At 58.7% G+C, this 12,377-nt stretch overlaps 1 protein-coding gene across 1 annotated transcript in view; it reads right to left on the reverse strand.

Annotated features, from left to right (window-relative positions):
* Window positions 1-6: 6 nt before the first annotated feature.
* Window positions 7-12,377, reverse strand: part of SUSD2 (sushi domain containing 2) — a 17,146-nt gene continuing 4,775 nt past the window's right edge. The window contains exons 4-14 of the mRNA XM_027845626.1: window positions 10,752-10,919; window positions 10,290-10,464; window positions 8,871-9,072; window positions 8,561-8,646; window positions 7,949-8,217; window positions 6,907-7,050; window positions 6,231-6,392; window positions 3,702-3,956; window positions 1,501-1,758; window positions 586-762; window positions 7-207 (exon numbers count right to left, since the gene is read on the reverse strand). Coding sequence (XP_027701427.1) covers window positions 107-207; window positions 586-762; window positions 1,501-1,758; window positions 3,702-3,956; window positions 6,231-6,392; window positions 6,907-7,050; window positions 7,949-8,217; window positions 8,561-8,646; window positions 8,871-9,072; window positions 10,290-10,464; window positions 10,752-10,919 — 1,997 coding nt within the window. The 3' untranslated portion in view covers window positions 7-106. The remainder of the gene's footprint in view (window positions 208-585; window positions 763-1,500; window positions 1,759-3,701; window positions 3,957-6,230; window positions 6,393-6,906; window positions 7,051-7,948; window positions 8,218-8,560; window positions 8,647-8,870; window positions 9,073-10,289; window positions 10,465-10,751; window positions 10,920-12,377) is intronic.

The raw sequence follows: 12,377 nt of genomic DNA on the forward strand, positions 1-12,377 counted from the left end.
AGTGAGGGATGAGCCCCCAGTGAGGGATGGGCACCCTGGTGAGGGATGGGTCCCCAGGTGGGCACAATACTCAGGTGTGGGATGGAATCCATGTCTGCAAGAGGCCCTACATCCTCCCTCTCCTCTTCTTCAGCATCACGTAGCCCAGGATAGCCAGAAGCACCACCAATAGCACCCCAAAGATGACTCCCAGTAGCACGGTATGATCTGTGGTTTAAAGGAGACACAGAGAAATGGAGGGAAAGCTTGGGGTGGGGAAGGCTCCATTCCAGCCTGAGTGCTGGGGCCCTCCCAGGGGCCCCTCTTGGGACACCACTGGCCCTCAGCCTCTGGAGAGGCATGTCTCTCCCCTCCCAGGAGGCAGCCTTTATGATTAGCACCCAGCTGTGGTCACTGGACCTTGGCTGGGGCATAGGGAACATCTGAGCAAAGGCACAAGGTACAGGGCTGCTCAGGGGCTGAGGCAGCGAAGCCTGCACACCAGGGAGGGGGCTGTGCATGGCCAATCTAGGCCACGATGGGGAGGACCCCCTGGGCCCAGGCTGCAGGCCGCCCACTGGGAGGGGGCAGCTGCAGATCCCTTACCTGGCTTGCACTGCGGCCACACTCCTGACCACTGCCCATTGGGCTGGCAGGTTTGCTCCTGGGAGCCTCTCAGCGTATAGCCTGGAGCGCAGCTGAACTTGACAGCGGAGCCCTCCAGGTAGCTGGTTCCAATTTTCTTCCCATACTCTGGGGCAGAGAGCCAGCCGCAGGACACCACTGAGAAGACGACCCAAGCCCGGGAGGTCAGAACCGCAAAGGCTCAGTCACTGCCCAAAGATCGGGGAGCCCACGAACCCCAGGACACCCTGAGGTGACACAAGCTCTCCCTGCACCTCACAGGCCCTACGCAGGCTTTTCACCCTCACCGGTGCCTCGCTCCTGGTTCTCTCCCGGACCGTCTCCCTTGCACCGACCACACTCTCCTCCCTTCCCCATCTGGACCCTTCGTGAGCCTCCAGCTGAGCCTCTGCCTTGGAGCAGGCCACCATCCTCCTCCTCCTTCACTCCTAGTGATGAGTGACCACTCCTCCCCGTGCTCCCCAGCGGCTCAGCCCTCCTGGAACCTCTCATGGTGCCTCTCCCTCCACTCTCTCAGCTGAGACCCTGCCTCTGGTTTTACTGAAAGTGGAGGACATTTGCATGAGTCCCTTCCTTTCCCCTCTTCCTCATCTCCTGTTGCTGGGGCATAAAAGGAAGCTTCCCAGAGCCCCTCCTGACACCTGACCATGTCCCCCCACCTGATGACAGGTAATCCCCCCACCTGACCATACGCCCCTCCTCCACCTGATCACAGGTAATCCCCCCACCTGATGACACGTAATCCCCCCACCTGATGACAGGTAATCCCCCCACTGACCATATGCCCCTCCTCCACCTGATCACAGGTAATCTCCCCCACCTGACCCGTAGGTTCACCTCCTCACATGACCACTCCTCCCCCACTTCCCCTCTCACCTGGCTGCAGGCTCTGTTGCAGATGCTGGTGCTGCTCGTGGGCTACCCGGGTGGCATTGCCAACGTCCAGACTCCCAGTGACAAGGGCATCAAACTGACAGAAGAGGTCGCCCCCACAGAGGCTGGCGACCTGGGGTGTCAGGGGCCCAGGTGTGAACACAGGCAGGAAGGTGGAGTCATGCTTGGGCTGGCGGAGGTAGCTGTCCACCAGAGATGGAGAATCATAGGTAAACAGGGAAGAGTCATTCCAAATGGCCCCTGGGGAGACAGATGCAGCACACGTGCTGTTGGGGCAGGGGGAGCCAGAGCAGCAGGGGTCCCCCCAGCCCTTCCCCCTCTGTCTCTGTCCGGCCCAACCCCCACTCCTGTCGGCAGCGGCCGGTTGAGAGCTGTAGCTGAGAAAGCTGATGTGATCGTCTGGGGCTCGTTAAGATCAAGGTGCCAGAATGGGGAGGATGAGCCCCTCCCTCCTGGCCCTGCTCAGGCCGCTCCGGCAACCTTGGGGTGCCACGGCCTGACCGAGGACGGAAAGCCTGGCACACACCTGTTGTTCGGTCATGTCTGACTCCCCACGAGCCCACTCGGGGTTTTCTTGGCAGAGATACTGGAGGGGTTTGCCATTTCCATCTCCACTTAATTTTACAGATGAGGAAACTGAGGGTCATACAGCTAGGAAGCATCTGAGGCTGGATTTGAACTCAGGTCTTCCTGACTACAGGCCTGGTGCTCTATCCTCTGGCACCCCCCAGCTGGCATACAGTAGGTATTTAATAAATGTCTCCTGATGAACCGATGGCTGGCGGCTGTTTCTACCCCCTCCTTTCCCCTCATTTGGTAGCCCCGGGGACTGGGTTTCTGGGTCAGACGGGGAAGGAGCAGAGTGGGAAGCGAGATATACACCAGGAGGCCCCAGGCCCCAAGGCTGGTTGGCACAAACCCAGGCCTGTGGGGGCTCATGGCTTACTAGATCTTCAACGAGGGGAAGGAGAGGAGCTTCTGACCCCAGAAAAGGTCGCCTCGGGGGCTGAGGAGAGAGCTTTGGGTTGTGTGGGCAGAGCTCGGCAAGGGCAGGGTTCCTATCCTGAAGGAGATCCCCTGCCCCGTTAGGGTATTCAGAGAAGACAAACCTCAGAAACACGCCTCATTCCACGGGAACACGCCTGATCTGTGGCATCTCCCAGGCCCCTGGGGCCACAACCCCCACTGTCCGGCCCTAGTACCGCTGAGAAGCCAAGCACTGACCGGCCTCTGCGGCCACGCTCCCCACACGTCATGACTCCCCTTGTTCACCTTCCAGCCTGACCCTGCTCTTCTGACCTCTGCTCAAAGGCACCAAGATGGCAGGAATCTCCCCCCAAGGGGAAGGCAGGACATCTGGCCCTTGGGCGGGGAGAAGTGGACTCCCGGCATCCTGGATGGGAGCAGCAGAGGGGCCTTGCCCGCTTCCGCTCAAGGCCAGCACTTTCCCCCGATCCCTGATCCCTTCCCTTCACCCCGTCCGTGTCTTGTCTGTACGCAGCTGTGTGCCGGCTGTCTCCCCCATTAGAGGGGGAGTGCCTGGAGGGTGGGGACTACCTTTACCTCTCCTGGTACCCCCAGCACTGAGCCGGATGTGTGAACACTTCTTGGCTGAGGGCAAGCTGCTCCATTCCTGACTTCCTACTGACCCCCAGTGCTGAGCACACAGTAGGCACCTAGGACGCATTTCCCTGAACTGAACTGAACTGAAGGTCTCTGGGTGGGGTTTAGCCCGGAAAGAGAAAGCTCAGGGGGAAGGGTGAGGTGCCCAAGTCTCTAAGCCGTCATGTGGAAAAGGGACAAGTCAAGGGCAGCAGGGCCCGTTTCCTCTGTCTTTGCATGCCCTGTCCCTGGCACAAGCAGAGCCTGGTACCCAGAAGGTGCTCCATAAATGCTCAGTGAACTTGAATGGGAGTGGGGGGGAGGCTCAGGAGGGCTGTCTCAGGCAAAAAAAATGGAAGACCCTTTGTTGGGAATGGTTTTCGGGTCATTCCTTCGGAGCAATGACTTCGGAAGCCTTTCCTAGCTCCAAAGGGCCAGGAGCAAGCCCAGAGCTGGCCTCCCTGTCTACCTCAGTTTCCTCATCTCTTAAATGGGCTAGCAATCCTTGTCCTGCCTGCCCTTCCTGGCCCTGGCCCCTCAGGGGTCATCGTGGGCTGCCTCCCAGGCGTGGCATTACTCACAGTCAGCTCCAAATTCAAACAACTTGCGGGGCTCGGAGGTGATGTCGGGGGACAGGACCGTCTCATTCCTCAGGGTGAAGTCATCAGATGGGATGTTGTTCAGGGTGCCCAGGAGGCCCTGAGTGTGACCCATGAATTTCTCAGGAAGAAGGATGTTCACACTGAGGAAGTGTTCGTGGGCCTGGACTTCCACACCCGCTCCCGAGTCCAGCATCACCGACACGTTCCGGTCCCCAGACACCGACAAGAACATGCCTGGGAAAGGAACAGGGACTCAGGCTGGGGGCGTGGGGGATGGGTGGTGGGCCCTCCCTTCATCCCCATCTTCCTCAGCCCGGCCCAGGGAGGTGGGGAGGATGAGCTCGCCAACGTCGCGTTGGCATCCTCGCCAAGGACATTCAGCAATGGGCAGTCCTTCCTTGGGATCCCCAAGAGGACCCTGACACAGCCAAGGAGGCCCAGATTGCACCCCCAAGCCCTCCTTCCTGTGATCAGTACCCCCACATTGGCAGTGGGACAACAGGGGCCTCTTGAAAGAGCTAACCCCCTCAAGACTGAAGATGGGGAGCTTTTCTTGAGAAAAAGAACCGGGGGTTCCAAGGGCCTGTGAGCTCCCTAGGAGAGAGCAGCAGTCTGGAAGCTAAGAGAACAGATCTGGCCTTGGGCTGCCATAGAGGGGCCGTGCCTCCAAGAGTAAGAAGGGGAGGGTCCGGAGCAGGCAGCCAGCATGCCAAAGGGCCCAGAGGACCACCTGCCATAGGACCACCAGCCAAAGGAACTGGGCACGTTTAGCTGCAGATGAGAAGGCCGAGGGCGGGCAGGTCAGCTGCCTCTCACAGTCTGAAGGTGAGCAGCAAACAGACCTAAAAGCAATGAGGGAAAGGCAGAGGGAGGGAGGCTGGGTGTCCCAAACAGCTTCCCACAACGTGAGTGGCTGTTCCAGAGTAGACTGGGCCGCCTTAGCAGACACAGAATCCGAGAGCCACCTAGCCCAAGGTCCAGGCAGGTTGTTGGCTTCCCCAAGGCCACACAGACAGTAAACGTCAGAGGCGGTATTTGAACCCAGATCCCTGGACTCCTCCTTCTTAGAGGGCCCCAAGCCGAGGCTGAATGGCTGTTCCTCTGGGATCTTTGCTCAGATACCAGTGGGGCAGAGGCTGCTGGGTGTAAGGCATTGGCCCTCTCACGTGGGGCAATTTATGTCTGCCTCGATAGTTCACTTGTCCTGTTTGGGGCACAGGGTTCCAAGACAGATATCCAAGTTACTCTGACTTAAGAGTTCTATCTCAGAGGCAAATGACCTCTGTGGAGATAAAAATTAGAACTTGATTACTGCCCTTCAGCTAAGGCGGGGTCACTGGCAGTAAGGACCCAGAATCTGAACCCAGGAAGAGAGAGGTGAAAGGGAAACTCTTCTCAGCCAAGTCCAGAGCTGGCCGTGATGTACACAAAAGCTGCCGTGGAGAAGGATCGCATCCGGTCGAGGCCCCAGACTCTGGCGGCCAGTGAGGTGTTCCTAAGCAAGGAAGCATTTGTGCAGACCAGAAGCTGCATTCACCCAGAAACTTTTCTGGGCAATCCTCGAGACGGAAAGCACCCTGATGTTGACAGCTGCAGAGCTGTGAGTTATCCTGAGCACATGGGTTTTCCTCGCCTGTCTGCCTCCTTATCTGTAAGGTTTCTGTGAATATACAGCCACTCCCTCCCACGGGTTCTGGGTGCATTTGTGGGAGACTGTGATCAAGGCTGAAGTGTGCATTGTGGCCTTATTTTGGATTATTCACACATTCCCTCTCATAGATGAGCACCCACAATGTGATTGTTTCTTTTGCAAAGTAAATTACTGTGTTTAAGATGTAAAGTGTCATCAGGAGTAGCAGGTGTATGTAAATGGAAACACATCAGTGGGGCCTCATGAGCTAAAGTAGTGACTTGAGAGAGAGGGGGTGGCCGCATTCCTCCATGACCAGGTTATCCCTTGGACCCTGAGTGAACCTGAGTGACACCTAGACCTATAAGTAAGAACAGGGCAGAAAGTAAGCAAGTCTCCACCCGCCTGTATGAGAGACATCAGGCACTGCAGCAGGTGTAGGCGTGCAGCCAGGTGTGACCTGCAAGGGTCACATTAGGTCCCTGAGAGCTGGAAGGAGGAATATTGGCTGGATTAGCAGAGCAGGGGGCTGCGGGCGCTAGCAAGAAGGGGGATGAGGCCCTCCAGGGGAGGTGGAGGGAGGAGTCTCGTCACCACCCACCTCCAGCTGCCCTCCCCCACCTCCCCAAACCTGGCCATCGCCTACTGAGGAATGCTGGCCTCCCCAGAGGGGACTGGGGACAATCTCTGTGACTGCGACAGGCCGGGGCTCGGAGGTCCGGTGGCCAAGGGCTGGCAGATGTCTGGGCACACGGCCTTGGGCCCACTGCTTGCTCCTCCCCTCTCCTTGCCTCCGAGGCTATGGGGCCCTGCCAGTGGAGCAGGCTCAGAAGCCCCTCCCGGGCCCGGCGGTGCCCCATCCCTCCCAGGAGTCTCACCTTTCAGGTCTAACCATCTCTGCTCACTGAAGTTCAGGATCTCCTGGTTCAGCAGCACCTGCAGGGTCCTCCCAGTCGGACCCCCGAGCCGGGCCTCCACCACATCAGAGACGTTCTCCTTCACCACCACGGCCGAGATGCCTGTAGCAGAGGCCTGGGCACCTGTGGGATGAAGATCCCAGGCTATTGGCCAGACCCTAGCTGGGGCCCGTGTGACCCTTCCCATTCTGGAGCAAGCCCTGAGGCCTGAACTCAGCCCAAGCCTGAGCCTCTGTCCAGCCTTGATGGTGGAAAAAATGGAATTTCCCTGAGGCAGGTAATCTCCCACCACCTCCTTCAAAACCTGCCTGTCCCCTCCAGAAGACTCCCTGCTGTTAGCTCTATCCCTGGGCCCTGGCTCTCCCTGCCTTCCTCCGGGCGTGTCTCAGCCAAGAAGGGATCCAATTCTGGACTTGGAGTCAGGTAGACCTGCATTCACATCCGTCTGAGGCGTTCTAGCAGGTGTCTGGCACCTAGCCGGGGACCTAATCTCTCTGTGCCAAAGAGATAGTGCCCATAAAACTCTTCGGAACCCTAACAGTGAGCACCACTGATCATTCTCTCTGCCGGAGAAGGTGAGGTGTTAGGTTGAGGTGTTAGGGGCAAGAACCACAGGTTAGCAAAAGCCCTCACTCACCATTGGACATCAAGGGTGGCTGGGTCCTGCCCTGCACCATCAGCTTTGTGAGGTCAGACTGCACCAAAACGTACTCTCCACGGCCGTTGAATGTAAAGTGGACGCCATCAAATGTAAGGAAGTGAGGGTCCCCAAAGGCCGAGGCTGGCACACAGAACAACCCTGGGTCAGGGCCAGCATCGGGCACCATGGGGCTCCACAGTGGAAGGAGCAGCTTGGATCTCTAGGGGAGGAATCCCACCTGTTCTTCCCTCCCCCGGCAGCCTCCAAGCCCCCCACCTGCCCAAGGACCAGCCCCTCGCTAAGATGGTCACAGACCTACTCTTTGACGCTGGCCTTTTGAGCAGTCCCAAGTCCCACCAAGAATGTGCCTAGACCCCATATCTCCATCTTCCTTTTTCATAAGAACATGAGAGATTTAACCAAACTCTGCTAAAATACAAGTAAAAGATATCTCCAGCTGCCTCAATGGAACGGGAATGGTCTGGCTTAAACTGTCCAAGCTCAAGCATGACCCTTCCTCACCTCACCAGGCTCCCCGTCTGGCTCCAACCCATCCTGGCAGCTTCCTGGCCTGTCTTGCCTCCCCCCACCATCCTTGCCTATCCTACACCCCCTGCTGTCTAGCTCCCTGGCCTGTCCATCATCCCCCTACCCTTGCCCTGGCAGTTCCCTGGCCTGTCATTTCCCCTCCCCCAACACCCTGGCAGCTCCCTGGCCTGTCCTACACCCCCTGCTCTCTAGTTCCCTGGCCTGTCCATCGTCCCCCACCCCCAACACCCTGGCAGCTCCCTGGTCTGTCCCACACCCCCTGCTGTCCAGCTTCCTGGCCTGTCCATCCCCCACCCACGCCAGCAGCTTCCTGGTCTGTCTGTTGTCCCCCTACCCCGACCCCGGCAGCTCCCTGGCCTGTCCTACACCCCCTGCTCTCTAGCTCCCTGGTCTGTCTGTCATCCCCCTACCCCTGCCCTGGCAGCTCCCTGGCCTGTCCCCCCCCCCCCCCCCCCCCGGCAGCTCCCTGGCCTGGCCCCAGGTCCCTCACCCAGGTAAGGAGGACTGTATCTGCGGCAGTCACTTGAGGGCCGCATATCTAAGTAGAGCTTGCAGTTCTGGGACCACAAGCAGCAGTAGTAGAAAGTGATGACGTCGTACATCCAGTGGGAGAGGCCAGGCACGCGGGGAGGGCGCCCGTAGGGGTACGTGCCCCAGTCGTGGCCACGGTCTGGCGTGCTTCCGCTCGACGTGTCCCACGTTAGCACCTGCGTCCCCGACGACGAGTAGCAGCACTGCTGACCCGAGGCGTAGCGGGGACTGGAGTGGACAAGGGGATCAGAGCACAACATCCGGGACAAGGTGACCCCCAGCTCGGTCGGCCCTCCCCACACTTGTCTGACTTCAATACTGGGCAGACTAGATGAGGCGGGCCCTGTACAGACGGGGAAACTGAGGGGACATGAGGTCAAGGTCATCCGCCGTGCTGGGCTTAGGAATGGGGACAGCTTTGCAGGGAATGTCCAGGGCCCAGCTAAAGGTCAACCAGAAAGCTCCCTTGCCTCGAATGTCCCCATCACAGCTCTCCCAGAATCTGGCCCAGCTGAAGACAAGCTGGCGGCCACACGCAAAGGGACAGCCACAGCCCCAAGCTGCCCCTTACCTCCCCTGTATGCTCCGCACGCAGTGCACGGCCCCTGGGTGATACGTGCACACGCTTTTCTGCTCGATATCGCAGCCATAATCGGCCTGCAGGAGACACAGGCGTCAGCCTGACCCTCCCCTCTGCCCCCTCCAGCCCTTGGAGCAGGAAGGGCTGGTCTTCGGGGCCAGTTTGGGTGATGGCCCCTGGGGGACCCTCCTAACTCTGGGCCTTGGTGACTTGGCCAAGGTCACTAGCCGCTCACGGCCTCCACGACCCTGAGCGCTGGGGCTGGACTCCCCTCCTCCCTCCTCCCGCGGCCATCACTCACAAAGAACCGCCCAGTGTCAGCCCGAGCCTGGGTCAGGGTGCAGGGGCAATCCACCAGCTCCGCCAGGAAGTTGGGCAGCTTTTTGTCCAGCGCCACCCAGTTCATGCACTTGGCGGTGGCCCAGGCAGCAGAATCCCGACGGAAATCCTCCCCGAGGTGCCAGGCTAAGGCGTGCTCATTGCTCCAGATTGCAGGCACATCCCTGCAGGAGACACGGGCAGTGGCCCCGTGAGCCTGGCCCCGAGCACAGCCCGGCCTCCCCCTGTGGTTCTCACCCAGGACCCCAGAGACCCTTGGCTTCCTTCAATGAGCGTTGCTAAGGTGCCAACCGTGTGCCCCACGTGGGGCTGGGAACGGAACGCACCAAGTAACAGAGGGGGCTGCTCAGCTGCTCAGGGGGAGGGGGCCCTGAGCTGTGCCTGAAAGGAGAACACAGGCTTGAGAAGCACAGGGACTTTGGTGGGATCTGGTCCAATGGGGGTGCAATTGACGGGACCCCCACCCTGGCCTTTCATCCATGGACACCCCTGACACCCCACCATGACAGCCCCCCCACCTCAGTGCCCAACCATGAGCACTCAGTGTCTAAGTAGAGGCCAGTGAGGTTGAGCCAACTCCTCGAGGCCCCCAGTCCAAGCTGGGACAACTCTCCTGGTTGAAATCTCTGCAGTTTCCCCCCAGCTCCCTTCTGGGCTGACCCCCACCGAGGTCTGCCCATGCCTCCTCTTCCTGTGGCCTCCTCACTGTCCCCCCATGTCCGATGCCCCTCCTGGGACTCTACGCTCAGTGCCTGGCACTCAGGGACACCTGCTCCCCAAGCTGGACAATGATTCTCTGGCCCCCTCTCCCAGGTGGGTCGGGCCCCTTCTCCTCAGGCACTGTGCTAGGCACTAGGCATCCAGAAACCCCTGCCCCCAGAGAGTTCATCTTCTAGGGATCCTCTACTCTTGTCTGGTTCTCTCCCACTTTTCCCAACTGGCTGCCCCAAGAAGATGCCCGCCATACCCCGGCCACCCCCAGGGGGCTGGAAGCCATCCTTCAGCACCCCACCCCCAGCCCTCCTCCAGACCTGCCCCTTCTCCCAACCTCAGCGGCTTCCCGGTCTGCCAGCCCGCCCTTGGCCTCCTTCCCCCTCCTGCCTCCAGCCCCCTACCTCTGCCAGGCCTTCCCTGGTCCTCCAGCCTCATTCTAGACTCTGTCCTCGTCCTTCCACCCTCATCCTTCCGTCCTGCTCCCGGGCTCTGGCCTGCCACCCTTCAGATCTGGGGCCTTCTACCACTGGCCTTGTCTAAATCTCCTCCAGTGCTACTGAACACCAGAACTCACACCAAATGACTGGACCCGGGAGAACGGGCCCTAGAAAGAGGGGGTCTGGCCAGCTCCTGGCTCCAGGACCCAGCAAATCCCTCCAGGTCTCACCTCTCGCCATCAGTGTGGTTGCTCCCAGAGATGCGCAGGGCACCCACCTCCCACGTCTGGTACTGGGGTTTGGCTGGCATCGGTGTGAAGGTGAAGTTGTCCCCGTTAGGGAGGTTCCTGGCTAGGGTGTAGAGGTACGACCACTCGGCCTTCCATTCATCAGAGTAAGGCTTGCCTGAAAGGGGACAAAAAGGCGTCAGCCCCAGGTCTGGCCCCCCGGTGCCTGCTACTCACCAAACCTCCAAGGCCATTCTGACCAAACCCGTCTGTCATTTCCTATCTACCTAAGTGCCCTTGAATCCATTCCTTCTCTCAGCCTCAGTTTCCCTTGCTAGTTAACTTTGATGTACTCTAAGGTCCCTACCAGCTCTAGCATGGTTCTGGGTCCTACGCTCCCCCCACCATACACCACCTACACCCAGCTGCCCACACTGGGCCACACCCTTTCCAGCCCAGCTTTACCTGTTTCTTGATAGCCCCACAGCTCAATGTTGACTCTGGGCTCAGGCAGCAGGGAGCTCTTCCAGGAGAGGGTGAGGTTGCCAGTGACCCCTGGAGTCCCATAATACTGCCACATGGTCTCATTGATCAGCTCACTCTTCTCCAATTCTGACACTTTGCTGGGATGGACTGGGGGAAGGTGGGCAGGCCAGTGAGTGAGGAAGGGAGCAAGAGAAAAGGGTCCCTTAGGCTGAGAGCCACCGAGAGCTCAGTGACCCAGCCCCTTCAGGTGCTTCAGAAAGGGGCCAAAGCCTGGAGGGCAGATGGTCCAAGGACTCTCCACAGGCCCCTCTCAAAGCACAGGTCTTACTCTGGGCAACTGCTCTGCCCAGTAACCTTCAGAAGCTCCTTCCCTAAGGCTGACCAAAGAAAGGGAAAACCCATGGGCAGAGGCCCCGGGTTTGGAATCCTGATGCTACACTATAGCCTCTGTGTCTGTGACCTCGGCCCAGGCCTTTCCCCTCCATGGGACAGAAGTGCTTCATTGAGAGAAGAAGGGTGTGACCACACTGGCCTGGGAGGGCTCTGCTAGGTCTGGGGCTAGAGGCCTGCAATCCTGGCCTCCAAGGTCCACCTCTGTGGGGGCCAGCCTTAGTCTCAGCACCTGCTCTCCACCAGGACTCTCCATCCCCTGTTCTCATACAGTCTTCACCCCCTATCCCTGCCCTTCTCTACCTAGCAGGACTTGAGCAGGGCCTGGATTATGTTTATCTTTGTATCCCTACTACTGAGCAACAAGTGCCTTCCCATCCCCTCCCCCTATAACAGGCATGTGACAAGCATCTACATCCTTGAATGTCATCTGCTGAGCAAAGGGCTGAGGGTTTGAAGAGCAGACAATATGGAACCAATGGAATTAATTGAAAAGGAGATTGGAGGATGGGTTGGAGTGGGGAGACACTTCAAGGAAGACCTCACCCCACAACAGCTATTAAAATAGTCCAGGTGTGAGGTGATGAGAGTGGGGACAGTGTCAGAGGAGAAGAAGAGGGGTACTGAAGAGATGCTGCAGAGATAAATTGGACCAGAGATGGTATAGAGGCAAAATGGACCAGGGATGCTGCAGAGGCGAAATGGACCAGAGATGCTGCAGAGGTGAAATGGACCAGAGATGCAGCAGAGGTGAAATGGACCAGATGCTGCAGAGGTGAAATGAATCAGAGATGGTATAGAGGTGAAATGGACCAGAGGTGCTGCAGAGGTGAAATGGACCTGAGGTGCTGCAGAGGTGAAATGGACCAGAGGTGCTGCAGAGGTGAAATGGACCAGATGCTGCAGAGGTGAAATGAATCAGAGATGGTATAGAGGTGAAATGGACCAGAGGTGCTGCAGAGGTGAAATGCATCAGAGATGCTGCAGAGGTGAAACGGACCAGAGATGCTGCAGAGGTGAAACGGACCAGAGGTGCTGCAGAGGTGAAACGGACCAGAGATGCAGCAGAGGTGAAACGGGCCAGAGATGCAGCAGAGGTGAAATGGGCCAGAGGTGCTGCAGAGGTGAAATGGACCAGAGATGCAGCTGAGGTGAAATGGACCAGAGATGCTGCAGAGGTGAAATGGACCAGAGGTGCTGCAGAGGTGAAATGGA

Source organism: Vombatus ursinus, unplaced genomic scaffold (genome assembly GCF_900497805.2).
Source record: "Vombatus ursinus unplaced genomic scaffold, bare-nosed wombat genome assembly UNPS02015012.1, whole genome shotgun sequence".
Taxonomy (NCBI): domain Eukaryota; kingdom Metazoa; phylum Chordata; class Mammalia; order Diprotodontia; family Vombatidae; genus Vombatus; species Vombatus ursinus.